The 25,610-nt window shown below is 48.7% G+C and overlaps 1 protein-coding gene across 1 annotated transcript in view; it reads left to right on the top strand.

The window, feature by feature from the left end:
* The window catches only part of ATG7 (autophagy related 7), a gene marked incomplete at both ends in the record, with an annotated part of 128,537 nt that overhangs the window by 60,731 nt on the left and 42,196 nt on the right, over positions 1 to 25,610 (top strand). Inside the window, 4 exon segments of the mRNA XM_080718172.1 lie at positions 3,919 to 4,113; positions 5,143 to 5,346; positions 6,969 to 7,084; positions 12,424 to 12,499. Coding sequence (XP_080574298.1) covers positions 3,919 to 4,113; positions 5,143 to 5,346; positions 6,969 to 7,084; positions 12,424 to 12,499 — 591 coding nt within the window.

Genomic DNA, 25,610 nt, shown 5'->3' with positions numbered 1-25,610 from the left:
TTGCCCTTCGGGGTTCTCAAGGTGAGGGCAGGGTCCAAGTCTCCTACACTTTGAACCCTCATCCCCTATAAATAATAACGGATAATGTACAGCAGCCATTAAAGTACAATTCATCAAAGTTACACAAAAAATACTTGTGAAACTCTTTAACTTCTTGGCTAGCCAGGCTAGCCAATAGATTTTCTTTATATATTTGATTTAATGTAGTATTTTTTCATCCAAAAGAAATATATTGGTCACTTTTTTTTTTTTTTTTTTTTTTTTTTTTTTTAGTACTGGGGATTGAACCCAGGAGCATTCTACCTCTGAGTGACACCGCTAGCCTGATATTTTATTCTTTATTTTGAAAGAGGGTCTTACTAAGTTGCAGAGGGCCTTACAAGTTGCTGAGGCTGCCCTCAAGCCTGTGATCTTCCTGTCTCAGCCTTCTAACTACTGGGATTACAAGCGTGCACCACCACACGTGGTCACCTTTCTTATACCAGGCCATGGAGAAGGGCTAGGCCTAAGTGACCAAGGCCTGGCCCTGCCCTCAGAGAGCTCCTGTTCTACTGGAGGAAGTCCGTACTGAATAATGAATTCATTGTTTAATTGTAGTTGAAGTAGCGAGTGGGCCCTGGACAGTTTGGGGAGCTGGGGAAAGCTTTCTTGAGGAGGTGTCATTTGTACTGAGCTGTGCAGGAGGTGAGTAGGAGACAGTTCTGAGAGAGGCAGGCAAGGTCCAGAGTGCAGAGGGAGGCTGGAGGTCAGGAAGCACATTCTGGCAAGATAAGCGGCCCTGTGAGGTTAGCAGCTGTGTGCAGTGTACATTTCTCAGATAACCTGGATACCTGGCAAAGGGGGAAGGTTGTTTCTGTCAATGCAAGATGGTGCAATTGGAACCATCCCTCACATGTTCAATTACTGCAGAATTCTAATCTCTGAACTGGGAGCCTAGTGACATCTGACTTGGGGGAACAAAAGGTAATGGGTGCTAGGCCTTTTTTAATTTTTAGTTCTCCCATACCACGTTCATAAGAAGGTGCAAGAAGGCAATACCAGGATTTAGTGAGCACCCATCCCCAGCCTCCCCTGGTGACCAAGAGGGTGAGTGACCTGGACAGCCTTTCATACTCCCTTAGAACCAGGAAGTCCGACTTTTATTCTTGGCTCAAAAATATCCTTGACCCAAACTAACCATGTTCCAGCTCCAGACTTTAAAGTAACTGAAAAGTCCAGGTCATAGAAACTGTGGATTATTATCTGCATAAAATACTTTGAATGAGGCTGGGTGTAGCGGCGCACGATTATAATGCCAGCATGTGGGAGGCTGAGACCGGAGGATGGTGGTTTGCGGACAGCCTCGGGATGTCTTGTTGACCCTTTGCAGATGCTTTTAAAATGCTGTGATAAAATTATACTAAAAGAACTACTGTAATGCTGGGGTCGAGTTAATTGAACAAACAAGTCGGGCGTGGTGGCGCACGCTTGTCATCCCAGCATTCGGGAGGCTGAGACCTGGAGGATCGCGGTTCGCGGACAGCCTCAGCTACTTAGTGAGGCCCTCCGCAACTTAGATCCTGTTTCAAAATAAAGAATAAAAAATAGGGCAGGGGGTGTAGCTTGGAGGTCAAATGCCCCTGGGTTTCATCCCCAGACCTGCAAAATAATAATAATAATAATAATATAATAATTGAATAAGCAAATAGCCAATCTTTTATACATCAAATAACTGTTTGAGGTCACCTTTTTTTTTTAAAGGCAAAACAATAAAATACAGGTTTTTGTAGCTATTTGAAGGTTTTTGTTGTTGTGCTTTGGTTGCCCATTATAGCTTTATTCAATCTAGCCAGCAACTAGAAATAACCACCAAGGGAGAATGAATGAACAATTCCCCGTGTGGTTATACAACAAAAAGAAACATGCTCTGCTGGGTGTGGTGGCACACATGTGCAATCCCCGTACTCGGGAGGCCGAGGCAAGAGGGCCACAGGCTCAGGGCAGCCTAAGCTCCTTAGCAAGGCCCTATCTCTAAATAAAATAAGTAGAAGAGGGCTGGGGTGTGTAGCTCAAAGATAGAGTGCCCCTGAGTTTGATCCTCATACTTACAAAAGTAAAAATAAAAAAATTAAGAAGGAATGTGCTGTTGATATTAACAATATGGATAAACCCAGAAGCATTAGACGGAGTTGACAGAGTAAACACAAATATGTGTATGTTTTAGGATATTATTTATTTGAGGTCATAGAATCGGCAGAACTCATCTATGGTTTATAAAGTAGTGTGCTTGTCGAGGGGTGATGGAGACTGCCTAGGAAGGAGTGCATTCTGGGGTCGTGGACATATTCTGTATCTTGTATGCGTGATGATTCATCTGCGGTTTGTCAGAATACATGAAACCATACGTGTGATGTGTGTATTTCACTCTGTGTAGATTATACCACTCCCTGTTATACCGTTGAATCTCCTAGGGCGTTTAGAAAATGTTGGTGCTCTCTCTGGGGTCCTCTCAGAGACCCTAGTTCATGTTGCCGGGAGAAAATCCTGGGCGTTAGGGCATTTTAGAACCTCGTGGTCATTCTGCCGTTCAGCCAAGGTGGGACAACATTGCACTGAAACTTGCTGAAGTCCACCTCTGGAGGGTGGACCTAAAGCAGGCGCTTCTGTGTCCACTTGCTGGCAGAAATTTTTGCCCGTAAGGGTTCATTTAGGCTAGCAAAGCTGACATCGGTTACTCAGCGTCACAATGATGCATCAGTGCTGGTGTCGTTAACCTACGTGCGGGCTTTTTGGATCAAGATACCGCCATTTAACACGCTTCGCCATGGTCGTAAGCCAGGAAGGTATCCTTGTCATTAGCATTGTAGTTGCTGCTCTTATAATTGTCTCCTGCACCGATTGGCACATGGTAAATGCATGAAGTCTCCTACACCGATTGGCACACGGTAAATGCATGAAGTCTCCTACACCGATTGGCACACGGTAAATGCATGAAACTTGCTTAGTGAATTCATAACTTGGGGCTCGGTAGCAGTTTTTGTGGTGGTCTCTTAGCTGAAATAAGCTTGTTTGGAAATCCCTTTTCTTCTGAAGCTCTGCCTGCTTAGCATCCTTTCTTGCTTTGCTTACAGCTTTTGTTGTTGTTATTATTGGAATTATTGTTGTCCTTTTCATGGATTCCAGAGATGAACATTTTTGTGTGTGTGGTACTGGGGATGGAGCCCAGGGACATTCTACCTCTAAGCTATACCTCCAGCCCTATATTTTACTCTTTATTTTGAAAGAGGGTCTCACTAAGTTGTGGAGGGTCTGACTAAGTAGCTGAAGGTGGCTGTGAACCTACAATCTCAGCCTCCCAAGTACTGGGATTACAAGTGTGCGCCACTACGCCCGGCTGAAATTAAATTTTAAAGTTGAAGCAAAGGAGAAAATATGTACTATCTACAACGTAGGTTTTCCTCTGTGAAAAGACCTACCTGCCCTGCCCTGAGCTGTTTTCCAGGCAGCACAGGGTTTGGCAGATGGGTGGAAAGGCTGATGTTTTCCTATGTTCCTGTGTCAGCAGGCTGCAGGGGGCTAAAGGTGTGCTTGGTGACTCTAGAACACTTTCTTCTCTGTGACGTTAATGTCCCTGGTTTCCTCAGCATCTGTCTGTAGCTCCCTGTTAAGATCTGCAAGGAGGCGAGCGCCTTAGCTCGGTGGCAGAGCACTTACCTCCCACTGTGGGGCTCTGGTTCAGTGCCCCTCCCCTGCACAGTGATTTGAGAAAGATTTGCAACTTGTCTCGATTTTTAAGAGGCGAATTAGGTGAAGGGCCCAGGTCAGGTAGGGAAAAGCAACATAATTGTACTCAGAGAAGTTTGTGGCTGCAAGTGCGTATGTGCTGGTGGCTTTGGGGAGGCCGGGCTTGAGACATAATACATCCGGGTGCTTCCCTAGAACTCCAGAGGATACAACATGAGCATCCCCATGCCCGGACACCCGGTGGACTTCTCCAGCGTCACCTTGGAGCAAGCCCGCAAGGACGTGGAGCAGCTGGAGCAGCTCATTGAGAGCCATGATGTCATCTTCCTGTTGATGGACACCAGGGAGAGCCGGTGGCTTCCTACCGTCATCGCCGCGAGCAAGAGGAAGGTGGGCTCTGGTCTCTGCGCAGGACTTAGGGAGAGGTCCCCAGCCCTCCTTCCCTTTAGCAAAGACAAAGAGTAGCGACCTGTGTGCCCGGGCAGCCCAGGGCCAGGGCCTCCCTGGAGACTGCTTTTGCCCTGTTACACCATCCCCCGTGTGCCAGGCAGCAGTAATGGCAAGGCGACTTTTTCTAACAGTCTTTGGAAGGACTCTACACAGAAGGCATACTGATGCCCAGTGTAAGCTCCCAGAGGACAGAAACTTCATTTTCTTCCTTCCTTGCTTGGTGAGTGACAGTTGATACAGGTCAGCAGTAGAGAATCGCTAGCTAAGCCTTGCCCCATACCTGTTAGTCAGCGTTTGCATTGCTGCGACTAAAAATACCTGGCAAGATAAAGTAGGAAAGGTTTATTTAGCTCAGAGGTCTGGCTCGCCACCTCGGGCTTCGAAGCAGAAACTTGAGCAGCAGGGAGTGACGGGCGAGCTGCTCAGCCATGGCATCCAGGAGAAAGGAGAAGAGGAGGAGGAAGAAGGAAGGCCAGGCATAGGGATAGATACACTTCTCAAGGCCACCCAGCAGGAAGAAATGCTCCAATATTTTAATAGTAGCTGTTTGAAGCCGGGCGTGGTGGTACACGCTTGTAACTCCAGGACTCAGGAGGCTGAGACAGGAGGGTCGCGGGTTCGCAGCCAGCCTCAGCCACCTAGCGAGACCCTGTTTGTAAATAAAAACTAAAATAGGGCCGAGGGTGCAGCTCAGAAGTAGAATCCGAGGTAGAATGCCCCTGGGCTCAGTCCCCGGGACCAGCACATACACGGCAAAGAACGAACAAGAAAGAAAGAGATTAATTGAGATGATTTATGCTAACCATTTGTCAGTTTTTTGTGCTTAATATTAGTATTGTGGAGCTTTGGCCACATTGGCCAGTAGGTCTAGTTATACTCATATGCAAACAAAATCTTTTAGGGTCAAATAACAAACGAGCCTCGGCTTGACCTACCTTTCTCTCAACTCTTACTCCTTGAACTCCGCAGCTGGTCATCAATGCCGCCTTGGGCTTTGACACGTTTGTTGTCATGCGACATGGACTGAAGAAGCCCAGGCAGCAGGGGGCTGGGGACGTGTGTCCACGCCACGCCGGGGCATCCGCCGACCTCCTGGGCTCGTCGCTTTTTGCCAACATCCCCGGTTACAAACTTGGCTGCTATTTCTGCAATGACGTGGTGGCTCCGGGAGATGTAAGTGGATTTCTTTGTGGACCCACGTATCACCAATGACTGTCTTGTGTGCTGGGGCAGAGAGACCCAGCTCTCTCATTGCTGTTTCAACACTGTCTTTTCACAAGGCTGGGGTAGCATCATCTTGCCAAGAGCCTTGATTAGCATGACTGGCTATTCAGCTTTCGCTCTTCGCCAATATTAATGTGGCCACAAGCCCTGTGGAGACAGCACAGAAACCGCAGCACAGGCTGCTTCCCGATGGCCCTCAATACCGTCTCCTCGCTCACCGTAGTAAACAGAGCGTGAAACATGGAGTCCAAAGACCCAGATGGCGGTCCAGGCCCTGACACAGCCTCACAGGTGACCCCGAATACATCTCCTCGGCTCCCTGTGCCTCTGCGGAATGGGAGTGGGACATAGGCTCGCCACATTTATCAAGTCACAATACAGGGTTTCCAGGAACCCGGAATCTCAGGCAGATAATAACTTTTAGTATAAGTATGTCCCGTGTAATATTTGAGGACCACTTAGGCTAAGAAAAATGATCTGTTATTTGTCCGAAATTCAACTTGCACCACACCTCTTAGATTTTCGCTGGCAAGCTCACGGAAGGGGGAGGAACACCAGGCCTGCCAGCTCACAGCAGAAAGTGGGTCAAGTGCAGAGGCACTGTGAATGGCAGGGCCACGCCAGACGCATGCAGGATGCTCTGCGCCAATGACACCACTCAAGGCGCTCTGCAGGAATGGTCTTTTATCAGAGCAGACCATAATTCCCAGGGAGCGAAGCACGGGTGCTTTCTGTTCTCGCCCCTCGATTATCCCCGTCTTTCAGATCTTGTTCTGTAATATCTCGTTGCTTTTTTGGGCGACTGGCTTTTACGTCCTCCCAGTAGAGAGAAAAGATGACCTTTCCCTCCTTTGAGGAGGGCAGGCTTGATGATCTCATCACGGAGCTAGAAATGCCCTGGTCCTCCTGTTTGGTTATTGCCAGCAAATAGAATGAAGGGTCTATTGTGGCAAAGCCATCTCTGTTCTTAAAGCGAAATTTGCTCAGAGTTGAAATTACCCCCTGAAAAGCCCTGAATTTGTCCAGAGTTGTTAGGTTAGGATGTCTTTGGTTGAATGGGTGAAGGCTTGTGTCTGGGGGGGTCACGAGGTGCCCATGTCGTAAGCAGCTGAGGACAGCAGGACAGCAAGGCATGGCGCCCATCTCAGAGGTCCTCAGAGGCTTTCATTCTTTGAAGGGCAGGGCAGAATCCCTCGTACTTTTCAAATCCCTGTTCCTCTCCGTCTCTCTGCCTTTTAGCTGTCAAGTCCAGGAGAGCTGGATTGAGGCCGTCTGAAGAGCACAGGGTGCAGATCCATCAGCAGAGCCCGTGCTGTGGTTGCTTTTCCCCACCTTTAATTGTTGAGGCGGCTAATCCTCTTCAGCACGTCACCTCACTTAATTAACTTAATCAGATATTCTGTGCCTCTTGATCCTCCCAAGAAATGCTCCTGTTGAAGCTGGATGCCCTCGGCCAGCGGCGGGCATCTGTTGGGATTTGAAAGCGTCAGCAGGGAGGAGTTTCGCGCTCAGGCACTCTAGGTTGAGTGGTCTGGAGCTTTCAGCACGTGTCAATGCCTGTTTCTCTGCAGTCGACCAGAGACCGGACCCTGGACCAGCAGTGCACTGTGAGCCGTCCGGGGCTGGCCATGATTGCAGGAGCGCTGGCCGTGGAATTGATGGTTTCCGTCTTGCAGCATCCAGAAGGGTGAGTTTGCCATTCAGAGAAGGCTGTTTAAACAAACAAACAAAAAGTTTTCTGGGCAGTCCTTCATCAGTGTCTCCCTTGGCTTCTTCTCAGTCTCAGTCTTTTGAGAATGTTATGCTCTTTTTCTAAGTTAAAAAATACCTAGATTTGGCCAGGCAAAATGGCGCGTGCCTGTAATCCCAGTTGTTCGGAGGCTTAGACAAGAAGATTGCAGGTTTGAGGCCAGCCGTAGCAACTTAATGAGACCCCACTTCAAAATACATACATACATACATACATACATACATACATACATACATCATACATACATACATACAAGGGCTGGGGGTTGACTCGGAGGCAGGATACCCCTGGGTTCGGTCCCCAGTGCCCAAAACAACAAACAGACAAAAACCCAGTCTGACTCTTTGGCCTGAGATAACATGCCAGGTGATTTTTGAGGCTGTATCCCTCTAAAGTTAAATTCTCCTAGAGTTATTGTGGCAACTGATGATGAGGGAGAATATACATTTGGGGCAGGGGTCTTTGGACCTTCATGCTTTACTTATTTATTTTTGTGGTCCTGAGTATGGAACCCAGAGGCATTCTACCTCCAAGCTACACTCCCAGCCCTATATTTTATTCTTTATTTTGAAACAGGTTGAATGGATGAGTTGCAGAGGGCCTCGCTAAGTAGTAGCTGAGGCTGTCCTCGAACCACAGTCCTGCTGTCTCAGCCTCCCTAGTGCTGGGATTACAAGCGTGCATCACCACGACTGGCTAAGCTTTGATTTTCTTAGCCTGGAATATTTGCAAGGTAATACGTGAACCACTTACGTTAGAAATTCTGTCCGGCTGTATGTAACAGAGGCCCCGTTCCGTGACTCAACCGAACGGGGTTTGCTCTTTCTTAGGCAGCAGGGAGTGCGGGGTGAGCAGCAGGCCTGCTGTGACAGTTTCTTTGTGCCTCTGGGCCTTGCCTTCCTTCTCATTCGCTCAGCTGCCTTTACCTGTCTTCCTACGCACGTTCCCCTACGGTCACTAGATAGTGGCTGGGCCCCCAGCGCGGCATTCGCACGGTGGTTTCGAAGAAAGGATGAATGTTGTGGCCGTCTGAGTCTGCCCCTTTTTGAAGGCTTTCCTGGCAGACTAAGCCCTTGATCTAACTCCTAGCTGCAGGGAATACTGATCAATGTAGTGTTTTGTTTTGGTTTTGTTTTTGGCTGGGCATACTGCCTCTATGAATAAAATTGTGAGAAGGCAGAGGAGGAGAATGGATGTTGAGTATATAGCCAGCAGTGTCTTCACATTTGTTCTTTAAAAAGTCTTTACATAGTCGAAGCCCCAGAAGACGTTATTATTGTTATATATTCGCTATTAGTTTTGTCTTTCATGGCCTTTTCTGCTTTTTTTTTTTTTTTTTTTTTTTTTTTTGGTGGTACTGGGGTTCCTGGAAGCCCTTCTACCTCCGGGCTACACTCCCAGACCTATTTTATATTTTTTTATTTGGAAACAGGGTCTCTTACACCAGCATGGCTGGCTTCGAACCTGCGGGATCCTCCTGTCTCTGCTTCCCAAGCATGGGGATTACAAGCGTGCGCCACCACGCCCGGCTGCCTTTTCTGCATTTTCAACCATTTTTTGTCTTTCCTCCCTTCAGTCTGGCTATTTGCTTTTGCCTTATATCTCATTTTCCTTATTCTTTCATATTTAAAACTATCCATTGATAGCCAGGTGTGGTGGCGCACACTTGTAATCCCAGCATTCAGGAGGCTGAGACTGGAGAATCTATGGTTTGTGGCCAGCCTCAGCTACTTAGTGAGGCCTTTACAACTTAGTGAGACCCTGTTTCAAAATAAAGAATAAAAAAATAGGGCTAGGGGGGTGTACCTCGGAGGTAGAATGGCCCTGGGTTCCATCCCCAGACCCACACAAAAAAAAAAAACCTGTTCATCAAAGGTGTGTGTTATGTGTGCGTGTGTGCGAGAGAGAGACAGAGACAGACAGAGAGAGAGCGAAGAGAAGAGAGAGTGTATGTGTGTGAGACTGGGGACTGGGGATTAAACCCAAGGGGGTTCTACTTCTGAGCTACAACCCCCAGCCGTATTTCATTTTTTATTTGGTGGCAAGGCTTTACAAAGTTGCTGAGGCTGGCCTCGAAACTCTGATCCTTCTGTCTCAGCTTCCCAAGTATTGGGATTTTAGGTGTATGCCACTCTGCCCAAAGCAATTGAGTTTTTTTTTTATCTCATTATAATATCATTATTATATGTTGCAGCTCAGAATTTCCATTTGGCCTTATTTATACATTTCCTATTTTCTACTGGAGTTGTGGTTTTTGGACTTTCTGCTTCCACGAAAGCATTTAATCATGTTAACTCTTAAAGTCTTTAGCTTCTGTCTCTGTCTCCGGATCTCCTTTGGGTATGCTCCTGTGGTCTATAATTGTTTCTAGCTTTGGTCATGTGTTGTAATATCATATACCCATTTTTTAGAAACATCAACAAAACTTTTTTATGGAAAATTCAGTCATACATAAAAGAAGATACATATTAAATAATATGAACCGACTGTGGTGGCGCACGCTTGTCATCCCCTTGCTTGGGAGGCTGAGACCGGAGGATCGCACAGGTTCGAAGCCAGCCTCAGCTACTTAGTGAGGCTCTCGGTAACTTAATGAGACCCTGTTTCTAAATAAAGTAAAAAATAGGTCTGGGAGTATAGCCTGGAGGCAGAAAGCCTCTGGGTCCCACCCCCACCCCAGTACCACCAAAATATTATAATAATATTTCACTCATAAAATATATATTTTTAGTATGCGTCCAACCTCTACTATTTTTACACATAAAACAAGTTAAAGGCAGTTTTTTAACATAATCACATATCCAATTGATATTGAACTGTCCCAAGCAGGGTCTCATGGCACGTGCTTAAGTCTCAGTACTCGGGAGGCTAAAGCAGGAGGATCACTTGAACCCAGGAGTTTGGAGTCATCCTGGGCAATAGAGTGACACAAGCAAAAAATTAGAGAAATTTCTTAAAAGAAAGAAAAGAAACTTGTCTAATTATTTTGCTTGTTGGGTGCAGGGAGCCATGCCCAGGCATGTGCCTCGCCCACGGGCCACACTCCTCATCCCTGTGTGTTCTGTGGTTTGTTTTATTGAAGGCTGGACGTCATACATGAGAAATTGGAGAGATGACGGTTTACATTTCCTTGTGGGAAACACCTAAGCTCACTAGCAGTCCGAACCACCTCAACCCACTTAGGGCCGCTGTGCTTCTGGCTCAGCGTTGCTCTGGGGATCGAGGCCCCCGTGAGCCGGACCCTGTTGCCGAGGGTCTTTTCCACGGTTCCCTTGCTGGCTGGCCTCACGTTCCAGTTTTCCCCTTTTTCCGTCAGTACGTTTTTGTCAATGTCGTTGTTGGTCACTGCTTCTGGGGATTGGTGATCACTCTGAGGACTCCTCCCCCCAAGAGGCATGTTGTATGTGTAGATGTGTGTATGTATGTACATACCTATGTCTTCGTATGTAGTACTTGAGACTGAACCCTAGACACTGGGCATGGTGATGCATGCCTGTAATCTCAGTCTTGGGAGGCTGAGACAGGAGGATTGCAGGTTGAAGGCCAGCCTCAGCAACTTGGGCCTTCTGCAACTTAGTAAGACCCTGTTTCAAAATATATAAAATTGGGCTGGTGGATAGAGCTCACTGGGGCCTCTATCCTTAGAGCAACGGTGAGCCAGAAGGAATCAAACCAGCCCTAATTGGATTAAGGTAGTTTAGGATTGCCAGTGGGCTTAGATGTTTCCCAGAAGGAGATGTAAATCACATCATCTCTATAATACCTCATGTATGACGTCTAGCCCTCAGTCGAAAACCCAGTGCCACAGCAAAACAAACACAAAAAATAGGTATTGCTACCTGGCTATATGACAAATATGTTGTAATTTAATTTTTCAAGCACTTAGTTGGTGCTCCTTTCATGGTAGACAGTGCCCTAAGCATTTCACAAATATTAGCTCATCCTCATAGCAGATGTGTTAGGGAAGAACTGTAACTATTACTCTCATTGTGACAGGGAAGTTGAGCCATATGAGGATAACTAAGCAGCTAAAGGTCTGTATCTTCATAAGTGGAGAAGCCAGGACTTGGCCCAGCTGTGTGGCTCCAAGCTGGTTTTGAGCACTGTGTTATGCTGTCTGTATTACAAGCAAGAGATAATCAAAATAATTTAAGATTTATCAGAAATTTAAGATTGAGCTGGGCGTGGTGGCGCACGCTTGTAATCCCAGCATTCAGGAGGCAGAGAAAGATACCAGAGGATCACAGTGTGTGCACAGCCTCAGCTACTTAGGGAGGCCCTTCGCAACTCAATGAGACCCTGTTTCAATAACAAAAAAAGACTGAAAAATAGGGCTGGGGGTGTAGCACGGAAGTACAGTGCCCCTGGGTTCTCTCCCGGGTACTGCAAAAAAAAAAAAAAAAAAAAAAAAAAGAAAAGAAAAGAAAGAAAGAAAGAAATGAAAGATTGGATTCTCTGAAAGTCAGTTCACATATCCACATGAGTATTCTGTTGATTCTGTGGCTCGCAGGCTTCCTACGCAGTTGGAAAGATTGCTTGTGTATAACGGTGGTAGCATCTGTACCTACCGAGGATGCTCTGGAGTTCAGTGAAGATGGAGGTCCTCTGTCCTCGTCCCGCCTTTGCCGCCTGCTTTAGCTGTCCCTGCCACCTCAGTTTACTGCCACCTTGTGGCAGGAAGGACTTGGGATAAAATCTTTGAGAACCAAAGCGGGCATGGTGGCATTCCTGTAGCCCCAGCTGCTTGGGAGGCCCAGGCTAGAGGATTGCGTGAGCCCCAGGAGTTGGATTCGGGTCCAGGCAACAGAGTGAGAGCCTGCTTCTTGGAAAAATAAACAAACAAATAAATAAATAAATAAATAAGTAAAAGAAACTAAGGTTAGAAAGTTTCCCATTTCAAAATTAGATGTGTGACTCTCTGAGAGTCAGGGAATTTACATTCACAGGCCTGTCCTGCGCCAAGCGCCACGCATGGCAGCTTATCTAACAGACTCCTAATTTATCACCGCAACCTCCTGAGCCTACTTTGTGGACGAGGGCCCGAAGCACAGAGGAGTTGGGCAGCTGGCCAGTGGTCACGTGCTCTGGCCTTCCCAGCTCGAGACCGTGCACTTCCTTAGCACTCTCTTTCCCTCCCTCCCTCCCGGGGAATGTGGTGTGTTGCCAGCTTATGCTGTGCAGTGAGGGGCCTTTGGGTTAGCCTCATCAGTCTTACCTGGACGCTGCCCGGTCGCCCTCACCTGTGTTCTCCATAAACTCTGGTGTCCTCTCCCCAGGGGCTACGCCGTGGCCAGCAGCAGCGACGATCGTATGAACGAACCTCCGACCTCCCTGGGGCTCGTGCCTCACCAGGTTAGTGGCCTGGGGCTGAGATCGCCATGCCGGACCCGGTCCCTCGGGTGCACCTGGGTCTGCCCAGCCCACTTACCCCACAGCTGGGATTCCACGGGAGAACTTCATGGCTACTGGAAGGTGTTCCTGTGGCGGGGTGCCAAGGGGAGGAAGTCACAACCAAGCAGCATTCCCCAAACTCTTGGACGTGCTTGGCCTAACTAGAGCCTCCTCATGAGGTAGAAAGAAGGAATGAGCTTTGTGAGCACCCAGACAGTGGTTTCAGTCCCAGCCCTAGCTGGGTGCAGTGGTATACGCCTGCAGTGCGAGTCGTTGGGAGGCTGAGACTGGAGGATCACAGGTCTGAGGCCAGCCTCAGCAGCTTAACAAGACCCTGTTGCATGGTGGCATACACGCTTGTAATCCCCACACTTGGGAGGGTGAGACGGGAGGATTGCAGATTAGCGGCCAGTCTCAGCAACACGAGGCTTTCCACAACTTCACGAGACCTTATTTCAAAATAAAAATTAAACCAGGCGTGGAGGCACACGCTTGGAATCCCAGCATTCCGGAGGCTGAGACGGGAGGATCGCGGTTCACGGACGGCCTCAACTACCTAGTGAGATCCCTTGCACAACTCAGTGAGACCCTGTTTCAAAATAAAGAATAAAAAATAAGGCTGGAGGTGGAGCTCAGAGGTAGAATGCCCCTGGGTTCCATCCCCAGTGCCATTAAAAAAATATAAAATAAAATAGAGCTGGGGGTGTAACTCAGAGGTAGAATGCCCCTGGGTTTAATCCCCAAAACAACAATAATTGCCAAGCATGGTGGCACACACTTGAATCTAAGCACTTGACCCTGTTTTAAAATAAAGAATAAAAAAGACCCCTTTTTTTTTTTTTTTTTTTTTTGGTGGTACTGGGGTTCCTGGAAGCCCTTCTACCTCCGGGCTACACTCCCAGACCTACTTTTACATTTTTATTTGGAAACAGGGTCTCCTAAGCCAGCGCACGCAGCTGGCTTCGAACCTGCGCGATCCTCCTGTCTCTGCCTCCCAAGCGCGGGGATTACAAGCGTGCGCCACCACGCCCGGCAAAAAAGACCCTATTTTAAATAAAATAGTGTGAGAGGATATAGCTCAGAGATAGACCCTCCCATATCATCCCCAACAATTCAATCCCCCATTTCACAATGATAGATAGGTAGGTTGATTGATTGATTGATTGATTGATTCTAGCCCTGCAGCTTTGGTTTTCTTACCCCTAAAGATACCAGTTTCATGTGGTAGCTGTAGAGACCAGGAACTATCATGGATTTTGATAGGGCTCGGGAATAGTCATGCAAAAAGGCCCTTAGTGAATGATATTGGGTAGGAATTTTGCTATTATATTATTTTGTTGGTTATGAATTTTTGTTATCATTTTTGTTGTTTTTTGTGTTGCTATCATTATTATTGATTCCCTGCTCCAGCGTTTTATGGGCAATCATGGGGAAGCCATTAGAAGCATGCAGTGTTACCAAGAAGCAGGGTGTCTCTCTCTCTTTGTTTCTTTGTTTCTTTCTTTCTTTCTTTCTTTCTTCTTTCTTTTGCATTCTACCTCCAAGCTACACCCCCAGCCCTATTTAACTTTTTATTTGAAAACCGGGTCTGGCCTAGTTACAGAGGGCCACGCTGAGTTGCCGTGGCTGGCCCGAGGACTGCAGAGGACTGGGATGGCACACGTGGGCCCCACGAGTGTCTACAGAAACAGAATCCGAAGGCTTATAAAGAAGGTCCATCCCTCATGAGTGCAAAGAAGAAAGCCATGGGACAGCAGCAGGACACACGTGTCTCCAGTGGCCGCCACTACCCTGCATCTTTAGAGAACGGAGGTGGTCTCCAGGCTTGCCTCTTGGGAAGGACTCCCCTAGGTCCCATGTGTGTATTGTATTCTGTCCCGCACAGGATGCCCCTGCAGCGACGGGCCATTGTGCCCTTCCGTTTGACGTTCAAGGAGAGACCCACCGATGAGCGTAGAGAGGAGATAGATGGCCAGATGGCCGGGCGTGGTGGCGCACGCTGGGAATCCCAGTACTTGGCAGGCTGAGACAGGAGGATCCGGGCTCGCAGCCAGCTTCAGCTACTTAGCGAGGTCCCCCGCAACTCAGTGAGACCTTGTTTCAAAAATAAATAATAAAAATTGGACTGTGGGTGTAGCTCGGAGGTAGACTACCCCTGGGTTCCATCCCCAGCAGCACAAAACAAAAGAGGGGCAGAGATGGAGATAGGTATACTTATATCTCAATTGCGTCTTCTCCCCACCCACCTGCATCCCATCTAGATCAGCCCTGTTATTTTTCCAGTGGAGGATGAGAATCTGAAGAAGGGAATGGGGCTGGGCATGGTGGAACATGCCTGTCATCCTAGTTCTTGGGAGGCAAGGCCAGCCTCAGCCATTTAGCAAGGCCTTGTTTCAATAAATAAATAAATAAATAAATAGAACTGGGAATGTAGCTCAGGAGTAGAAGGCCCTTGGATTCAATCCCCAGTACCATTCAAAAAAAAAAAAAAAAAAAGGAGGAAATGGCCTGTTTACAATCACTGGGAGAGTTAGGGAATGGCTACAGTCCAAACTCAACCCTGGCACTCTGGCCAGTGTTCTACGCTTTTGTGAGTCAAAGGAGCCCTGGCCTGCATGTGGGGGGGCCCAGCTTGCAGCCCCTGTGCCTGTTTTTGTACCAGTCAGCCCTCACACAGCTGCTTTTAGGTCCCAAGTTTTCCCATCAGTGAAGGTGGGTGCTTTGCCTGGCGTGCAGGGCTCCATCTGATGGCACTGTGAACCACAGAGCGCCGGGCAGAGGAGGCTTCCCCCGCTCACACAGGTGGCCCTGGCTTGTCACGGTGGTGGCAGTGTTCTGCTCAGAAACACTGGCCGGAGCAGCGATGGTAACGGCCATCCATCACGACCCCGCCCCTCCAGGGCTGACCCCGGCTCTTTATGTGCTCGTGTATCTTGCACGATTCTCTCCGTCTCCCCCACCACCGTCTTCTGACCTTGAGCTCTGCCTGCATCTCTTTTACAGATTGTGTGCTGAGAAGGGCCGCAATTAAATTTTCAGTCATGCCCCTGCGCTGGTTTCCTTCTTCGAGTCCTTTATGTTAAATTACTGCAGATGTAGTTTTCTCAGCACCGAGGCCAGAGGGCAGAGCCGGCTCTTTGGACAAGGCACCAGTGTCAAAATGCATGCGCCTGTGTTTTCCAAGTGCTATAGCAACTCATCCCTCTCGTGCTATTTATCCCCATTGAGCCTGGCGCTCGTTTGTCATTCACCAACCCTCCTCGTTCTCTCTCCTCCTTTTCAAACGTCTGAAGGATTGTTTTGGTTGGTGGCCATCTCTTCATTTGGACTTCTCAAAGCCCAGAGAATAACGCAGCCATATAAGGGAAAAGCCCAATGTGTGTGTGTGTGCTTACTTGCTTACATGATTTCGAGCTTTAAGTCTTTATTTTTAGCTGCATTCTGAAAGAGACAGTGAGGAAAGAACCTTAAGGAAAAAAAAAAATTGGTCCGGGCTGTGAGGTCCCGGGTTAGAGCCTTTAAACACTGGTTTGTTTCGTTCTGTTTTTCCTTTCTTAAGTGGAACGAGTCCATTTATGCGACTGTGGTTTGATGAGGGGAGCGTCGTCGCCACAAAAACACGGGGCTGTGTCGCAACGCCTTGCTGCAAGCTCAGCATTTCCTCCTCCTCCTCTCCCCTCTCCCAGAAAGACGACTTCCTGTTGGTGCCGGGCTTGGCGAACCCTGTTGTGTATTTCGCACATAAAGAATGACCAGTGAGGTTCTCAAGGCTCATTTTTCTCAGTGCCCCGAAGGGGAATGTTTATTAACTGGCCCCTACGGAATGATATGTTGTAGAAAAGCCATAGTCCTTGGACTGAGACTCGCAGGGCCCCCCACCGGCAGCTCGTTGTGCAATTTGGAGAGAGTCCGTAACTCTGCTGTGCTCCCCTTGGCGTTAGACCTGGGGGTGGGGGCGAGGATTGCTCAGCTATTCCCTCGCCGCCCGCCGAGGCCACAGGCAGAACTTGGCCCATCCAGAGTTTGGCCAAGTGCAGAAAACGGCTTGATCGGGTCCTGAGACTCAGTGAAACTCTGCCTGAAGGAGCCTCTGATTGAATTTGCAAACTGAGAAGAACATTTAAGGTGAGAAAAGCAGGCCTAGGGGCTCTCGTGTTTTGGGGAGAGTCGTTTCATTTTGCTTTCTAAGGCTTTGGCCCATTATACATGGATTCGATCCTGCAAGCAGACTGCAAGAAGTATAAGTTCCTTCTTTCTACGAAAAAGCAATTTTTAAAAAAATAAAGTACGTATAATCACGCAAAACATTAAGTGTACAACTTGATGAATTATCACAAAACGAACATGCTCCTGTGCCCGACACACAGATCAAATTAAAGTGTCGTTGAGCATCCGCACTTCTTCCGGTCGTTACTGCGCCTTCCAGCAGAGAGGTGAGCGTTTCCTGCACCACCACCACCCCCGCCCCGTGCCTGGGGCGCACTCGCCCGACTCTGACCTTCCCGAGCACGTTTTGTATGTACAGTGTGTGCTCTTTGGCCCGGCTTCTTTTGTGGAGAGAACTTACTCATTGCCGTTCTCAGCGTAGTAGTTTTGTTCTCTGCTTCCCATCGGTTCTGATCCTTTTCTGGGGGAGACGAGGGGAAGGAAGTTAGCTCCTTTCCTGGTTGCTGGGGTGGTAGCTGAGCTCCGTCAGGCCAGGCCTTCGTCGGAGGCAGAGCTGAGCAGTTATAAAGTGTACAGGCCCTCCCGGCGCTCCAGGAAGGAGGCGTGCGGCTAGTGACAGATCCTGCTCGTAGTGGAAGTTGGTAGGCCTCCTCAGAGCACGGCGGAAGCAGTGACCCTGGAGTGGACGTCTGGACACCAGAGTCCTGCCGAGGACCACACAGCTCACGCTTTTGGTTTCTGGGCAGAACGCACTCTTGGTTCTACAGTAGGGATGAGAAAGGCCCCGGACGCGCAGGCCCCCGCAGTTGGACTTGCCACAGGCACGGTTCTCTAGGTTCTTTTTATTGTTAGTTTCAGAAAAGTAGAACAAAGCCAAACTAGGTTAGGGCCGGGGAGGGCTCTGGCCCAGGAAACCTCTGACACAGCGTTGAGGGACAGCTGAAGACGCTCGCCGTGCCTTGGCTGCTTGTCTGTCTGTCTGTCTGTCTGCCCGACCTCTCTGCTTAGGCCGTGCCCTGTCTGTCCTCTATTAATTTTTTTTGTTTTGTTTTGTTTTGGTGGTGGTATTGAGGATTGAACTCAGGAGCATTCTACCTCCGAGCTACATCCCCAACCCTATTTTTCATCCTCTATTTTGAAACAGGGTCTAAGGAGCTGAGGCTGTCGAGAACCTGCGATCCTCTTATCTCAGCCTCCCAAGTACTGGGATTATAAGCTTGCGCCACCACGCCCGGCCCATCAATTTCGCTTTTGACAAGGCCTCTTAGTGCGCACTGTAGTGGGACCTAGGGATAGGAACAGGCGGGCGGCTCAGGATAAGGCGCCCTTCCCTTCCTGGCTCGGCCCCTCTCTGGTTGATGTCAGTGGCGATGACGTGTTTTGCGTATCACCGAGGGGGTGTGCAACCTCGGCATTCTGTCTCCTCCCCCATCCTATCCTCCCAACAGATGCTTCCCAGACACCAACTCTGGACCACACCCTCTAGGTGCAGAGAGGTTGGGCAGGTGGCACAGGCTCACCCAGCCATTGGTTCCATTGGCTTTGCAGTTGTCTAAGATGGAAGGTGGACCTGGACCAAGAGGATGTGGGGGGGGGTCTTGTCACAGTGAAGGCAGGTGGGGCGTCCTAGGTATCAGGTTTGATGCTTTCTGCATTTCCTCGTGAGGTCCTGGAAAGAGGCGTTCCCTTTCTCTGGAGGACGAGTTGTAGGCAAAGGGCAGAGTTAAGAAGCGTCTATTTACATCTCATCCCAGGAGGGGGAGCTCGCTTCAGCCATTGAAAGATGTCACTTGGCTTGCCAGATGTTGCTCGCCCAATCAGGCTCTTCTGTGTGGGAGTTCCCACGGGGGAGCAGCCTGAAGCTTTGGGGATCATAGAGATCTCGTTAGAATTCACTTTGCCTCCTCAATTTCTGATTGATTTATTGATTGATTGATAGTGTGTGTAGGGGTGATACTGAGGATTGAACCTAAGGGTCTTCTACTTCTGGGCTCTACCCCCCCAGCCCAATTTTTTACTTTTCATTTTGAAACAGGATCTCACTGAGTTTCAGAAAGCCTTGCTAATGATGCTGAGGCTGGCTTTGAACCTGCGACCCTCCTATCTCCGCCTTCCAAGTACTGGGATTCCAAGCATGCGCCACCACGCCCGGCTCATTCTTCCATTTATGACCTCATTCACAAAGGACTCGAGGCAGGTTATTTATCCTCTGAGTCTCATTTTTCCTTTCTCCTTTGTTTCTCTGTTGTCACTGGGGTTGAACCCAGAGGTGCCTTTTGATTTGGGGACAGAGCCTCACTAAGTCGGCCAGGCTGTCCTCCAACGCTGGATCCTCTTGCCATGCTGCTCCGTGCCTGGCACGGACCTCACGTATTATCTATCTGTTAAAAGGAGGAAGTTGTAACATAACGAGCGCCTGGAATTCGTGTGTGGATTAACTTCTGTGTCTAGGTACAGTGCTTCTGGTCTCATAAGAGACACCGGAGACGTTTTGTTTTTCTCTCCCCCACTGTATTTAAGGGGTGTGTGTGTTAGTGATAAGGAATGGACCCCGGGGCGTTCTACCTTTGAGCTACACCCCCAGCCTTCATTTTACTTTACATTTTGAAACAGGGTCTCACTAAGGTGCTAAGGGTCTTGCCCCATTGCTGAGACTGGCCTCGAACCTTCCGTCCGCCTGTCTCAGTACCGTAAATCCCAAGGACTGGGATTAGGCATGTGCCACCATGCCCGCCGTTTCCCCTCGTTATTGCTGAGACTGGCCTCGAACCTTCCGTCCGCCTGTCTCAGTACCGTAAATCCCAAGGACTGGGATTAGGCATGTGCCACCATGCCCGCCGTTTTCCCTCGTTATTAATGCAAAAGTGTACCTGCTCTCCTAAAAGAAAGTTAGCAAGAATCTCCTAGCGCTCCGGAGGCAGCGCGTTAAACAGGGAATGGCTGGGAGGACCAGCTCCCTCTGCAGTGTCTCCTAAGGCCGACGCTGGCTTGCCCAGCTTAGTCTTCCGCCCCACAGTGGCTCCAGTTCAATAGCGAGAGGCGGCTGGGTGGTGGGAGCGGAAGCTGTTATCCGAAACAAAGGCCTGTGGTGTGTGTGCCTGGGGCTCTGCAATTGCTAGGCCCCGCTGTTTTGGCACTGGATTTGATTAAAACTCTCTTCAACAGCCAAGATCGATCTAGAGTTTGGAACTCGTTTTTTATTTATGCAAAGAACCCCAGGCTCTAGAACTGCTGCCAGGCCTGCTGGAAGCGGGTGTGATGTTAAAGCGCTATGCCTCTGGGCACTGGATCTTCGCCTCACCGAGGCCCAGCGTACTCGGTTTAGGTGAAAACACTGATAGGTGGGCCAGAAATGAGGGCTTCTTTCAATTTCTGATTGTGTGTGTGTGTGTGTGTGTGTGTGTGTGTGTGTGTGCGTGTGTGTGTGTGGTACTGGGGATGGAACCCCAGGGCATTCTACCTCCGAGCTACACCCTCAGCCCTATTTTTTTTTTATTCTTTCTTTTTTCTTTTTCTTTCTTTTTTTTTTTTTTTATCTCTTCAGTACTGGGGATGGAACTCAGGGGCATTCTACCTCAGAGCTACACCCCCAGCCCCTATTTTTTATTCTTTATTTTGAAACAGGGTCTCACTGAGTTGCAGAGGGCCTCACTCTAGCTAAGGCTCTTCTCAAACCATGATCTTTCTCTTCTGTCTCAGCCCCCCGAATGCTGGATGTCAAGCGTGCGTCAACATGCCTGGTTAAGTTTTGCTCTATTAATTTATGTCCAATCAGGCAAAGTTGACGAAAGAGAAGTGGTAGAGCACACCTATAATCTCAGTACTTGAGAGGCTGGAGACAGGAGGATTGCAGGTTCGAGGCCAGCCTCAGCCACTTAGCAAGGCTCTCTGCAATTTTGGGAGACCCTGTTTCAAAATAAAACAAATTAGGGCTGGTGCTGTGGCTCAGAGGTGAGCACTCCTGGGTTCAAGTACCACACACACACACACACACACACACACACACACACACACATACACACGTGTGTGCGCGAAAGAATTCACCTGGTATAATTGAATTCAGTCAGTAAGTTTAGGCCTTCAAGGTGATGGGTTTCTATTATTTTTTTTTTTTTTTTAGGTATTGGGGATGGAACCTAAGGGCAATGTACTGTTGAGCTACACCCCCTGCCCTATTTTTTAGTCTTAATTTTTGAACCAGGGTCTCACTGAGTTGCAAATGGCCTCACTAAGTAGCTGAGGCTATCCAAAAACCATGATCCTCTGGTCTCAACCTCTCAAATGCTGGGATTACAAACAAACACCACCATGCCTGGCTATAGGTGTGTGTGTGTGTGTGTGTGTGTGTGTGTGTGTGTGTGGTACTGGGGTGGAACCCAGGGGCTTTTCTAAGTCCGGGCTATACTCCCAGATCTATTTTATATTTTATTTTGCAAACAGAGTCTCACTAAGTTGATGAGCGCCTCACTAAATAGCTGAGGCTGGCTTTGAACCTGTGCGATCCTCCTGTCTCAACCTCCCAAGCGCTGGGATTACAAGCGTGCGCCACCATGCCCGGCTTATGGGTTTCTATTTAAAGGGTGTTTTTCTTTACATTCCTCTGCACTGGATTCTGTGCTCTTTCCCTTCTTTCTTCCATTTTACTTCCTCTTTACATTTCAGTTCCCCTTCCTGCCCCCCAAGCTCTAGAGCCAGAAAGAACAGAATTCAGTTTCCGGGCTTTGCCGCCTGGTGGCTGTGAGACCTAAGGCAAGCCATGTCACTTTCCTGGCCTCAGATTCCTCCTCGGGAGAGTGGTGGGCGACCCCAGGAGGGGAATGAGGCAAAAGGCGACGCAGTGTGTGGAAATGGCCCAGAGCACTTGAGCACTCTGCCCCCTCCGCCCGTCCTCCCCGGCTCTCAGGTGCGCAATGGTCCAGTCCTATGGCGAGGAGGGCCTAGGACCCATAGAACGAGGAACCAAAAGGCCAGCGCACCGTCACCTGGCGAGCTGGGGAGCCCCTGGGGAGGCAGGGATGTAGAGCCACTTGAAAGAGCCCTCCGCCCCGTCCCAGCGCCCTGCAGCCCACACAGGTGATAGACAGCGCCTGAGATCCTGGTGGCACACAGGTGCTCCTGATGACGCCCCGCCCAAACATGCGCACTGGCACTGCACGAGGCCTTGGCTGGGACCTGCGGGAGGGAGCGGCCACGGCCTTGAGGAGGCTGTGCGGAGTCTCCCAGCTTCTCGGGGTGCCTCGTTAAGCTCAGGTATGAGCCAGGGCCTCCTGGCTCCGGATGTGTTGGCCTTGGGGATGTGGGGTTGGGGGCCACGAGCACACAGAACTTGTCTCCTCTCGGCAGTGTCGTTCCCAGCTGGGTTTTTTGGTGTTTGTTTGGTTTGGATGTTTTGAATATTCAGGGGTTAGCAGAGATACACAGTTACAGAGCTGCTTCAGGTGCATATCATTTCTTTTCCAAGCGGCAAGTGTAGCTCGGTGGTAGAGCCCTGCCTTAGTGTACGGAAGGCCCTAGGTTCGAATCCCAGCACCGCAATAAAATCATTCCTTCCTAGAAGGCCACACAAGATTTTTGGAGAAGTTTTAGGGGAAGTGGGACTTTTTCATTTTGAACCTTTCTGTATTGTTTTGAAAATAATCATTATTTAAATTGTGCATCTGTGTGCTGTATTGCTAGAGATTGGACCCAGTGGCATTCTACCTGTAAGTTACAGCCCCAGCCCTATTTTATTTTTTATTTGGAAACAGGGTCTCAGTTGCTAAGGGCCTCACTCAGTGGTTTTGAACCTACGATCTTCCTGTCGCAGCCTCTCAAGTACTGGGATTACAGGTGTGTGCCACCACACCCATCTTATAAAGTATTTAAGGTTACCGTATTCAAGTCACAGCTTATATACAATAAGTGTATGTTTTAATAGGTTTACAGCTGTGCAGCCTTGTATATTGCAACCTTAAAGGAGATACAGAAAATTTCTATCACCCTGAAATTTCTCTTGTGTGTCTTCCCAGCGTCTATCCCTCCCTCAGCCCCAGGCAACCACTGATATAATTTCTCTATGGGCTATTCTTATTTCTTCTTTATGCTTTCTTGTAATAAAGGGGGAAAACATAATCTGAGTTTTAGAAAGCAAAATGTGCAGGGAGGCAGGCAGAGTTCCGCTCCTCACTAGCCACTAACCTAAGTGTGTGTGAGTGAAACGGGTACATTTTCCTCCTGTGGGGAGGATTGGTGGCAAGAAAATACCCCAAGGAGGCTGTTTAAAAGGAAGTTGGAGCTGGGCGCTGTGGAGATTGAGACCGGAGGATCACAGTTCTCCAACAGCCTCAGCTACTTAGCGAGGCCCTGGTTTCAAAAACAAAAAAAACCTAAAAACTAGGGCTGGGGGTGTGGCTCAGAGGTATAATGCCCCTGGGTTCCATCCCCAGTACCACAAAAAATAAATAAAAGGAAGTTGGATGTTTAAGTGTGTGTGTGTGTGTGTGTGTGTGTGTGTGTGTGTGTGTTGTGTTGCCTGGGATTGAGCCCGGGGGTGTTCTACCACCAAGCTCTACTCTCAGCCCTTTTTAATTTAACTCCTAGTTTTGAACTAAGGTCTTGCCAGGTTGCTGAGCTGTTCTCACACCTGCGGTCCTCCTGACTGGGCCTCCCAAGCCCTGGGGTTCTGGGTGGACAAGTAACCTTATACGTAGTGGGGAAGGGTGGGGGCATGCTCTGGGATGTAGGTTAGTGATGCATTTGTCACACTTCTGTGTTGTTGTTTTGCCACATCCTTATGATCTTTAGAGGATGAGTCCATTTAAAAATTCTTTCATCTCTACCCTTCATTAAGGAGAGGCTGACAGCAAATGTTAGTGGGAGTGCAGGAGTTGGGGGTGAGCTTTGGGCAGCCCCGGAGGTAGAGGATCGCCTTAGAGTAGTGTCCGGAGGCTTGGGCTCCCCATCGGTGTGGATGGAGAAGGAGCTCTAAAATCGCTTCGGAAAGGCTCTTAGGTGTTACCTTGCTACAAACATGACGAGATGGAATGGCGGTGCTATGTTTAGAAACTCCGGGAGCAGCTGGAGGCTTGCTAAGTCTTTTGTGACAGTGAACAGTACTGTTGAGAGCACAGAGGGTATAAATAAGCGGCAGGAAGCAGCCTGTCTCGCAGGATGGGAACCACTAGGCGCTCTTTTATGTGTGTGCGGTGCTGGGACTCAGCCCATGGGTGTTCTACCTCTGAGCTACACCCCCAGCCATATTTATTTATTTATTTATTTATTTATTTATTTATTTATTTTTGCGGTACTAAGGATGGAACCCAGGGGCATTCTACCTCCGAGCCCCACCCCAATTTTTATTCTATATTTTGAGTCTTTCTGAGTTGCAGAGGGCCTAAGTAGCTGAGGCTGTTTGTGAACTGCGATCCTCCTGTCTCAGCCTCCAGAATGCTGGGATTACAAGTGTGTGCCACCATGCCCGGCTTCATTTTTTATTTTGAAACAGAGCCTCACTAAATTGCTGAGGCTGGCCATAACCCTGCGGTCCTCCTGTCTCAGCCTCCCAAATACTGGGATTACAGGCACTTGGTACTCTTTTAAGAGTACAGATTATTAGGCTTTACCCCGGCCCTTTTGGATCAGATTCCAGGGGATTCTTCTTCTGGTGCGAGTTTGAAGAAACACGTTATTTTTAGGTACTCTGCATACTCTTAAATACAAGATCATGGTGAAGTTTTCTGCATCCAAACAAGAGACAGAGCTATTTCTACACACACCGGGGGTGGAGGTCAGGGCGGGGCGAATCCATTTTAATTTCTTTGACTGTGGCTTGGGATGGCCTCCCCATCAAAAGGTGTGAACATGTTTTAGGCGCTAAAATTTTAAGCAGCTCTTTGCATTTTATGTGTTTCTTGAAAGACTGCAGGATTGCAAGCTCATGTGGAGACACAACGCATTGTAATCCCGGGGGCTGCAGTGCATACGCCAGTCTCAGAGTGAGCGGCTATATGTTTTCTCTTGTATGTGGAAGCTAGAGAGAAATTGAGGGGAAAAGAGGAGATCTTGGGTAAATGAAGAGAGAGTCTAGTGAAAGAGTGGAAGGGGATAGGTTTGAGGAAATAGTTCATAGAATGCCATGTACATACACGAAATGATCAGCACAGATCTCAACAGGAAGTAGGGTGGGGTCTGGAGGGAAGCCGGCAACTGCTGTGTGTACGCATCGTCCTGTCGCTGGGAACCTCATTATGATGTGTGATTGTGATGCACCAATAAAAATATTCAATCCTTACCTATGAAAGGAACTGCCTAAGCCAGGCGTGGTGGCACAGGCCTTAATTCCAGTGCTTGGGAGGCTGAGACAGGATGGTTGCAGGTTTGAGGACAGCCTCAGCAAGTAGTGAGTCTCTCAGCCACCTAGTGAGACCCTGCGTCAAAGTAAAAATAAAATAGGGCCGGGGGTGTACCTTGGAGGTAGAATGCTCCTGGGTTCAATCTCCAGTAACACACACACACACAGACACACTCTCTACCTAGTTACAGGTCACAATTTTTTTTTTTTTAAGAGCATGGCTGGCACTGGCTTTGCATGTGTGATCCTCAGCCTCTGAGTCACTGGGATCACAGGCGTGAACCACCTTGGTTAGCTTTGGGGACAAATATCGGTACCAAAAATAAAAGTTGTGAAGAGACCTGGTATTAAGAACAAGAGCTGTGAGATTCTGGGAGGGAAGGAGCCAGCCTGCTGGCCTCTGGCAGCTTGTGAACCTTAGCTATACCACTTGCCTGTCACCTCTCTATCACTTCATCTTTCTGAGCTTGAGTTTTTCCAACTTAAATGGGGCAATTGCAGTGACCCACACCTGTAATCCCAGCTACCTAGGGGGCTAAGCAAGGAGGATCGCAGGTTCGAGGCCAGCCTCTTTTA

Source organism: Muscardinus avellanarius (genome assembly GCF_963383645.1).
Source record: "Muscardinus avellanarius genome assembly, chromosome: 22".
In the NCBI taxonomy this organism is placed as follows: Eukaryota; Metazoa; Chordata; class Mammalia; order Rodentia; family Gliridae; genus Muscardinus; species Muscardinus avellanarius.
Note: the sequence above shows the minus strand (reverse complement) of the source record. Positions and strands in the feature narration are given on the sequence as shown.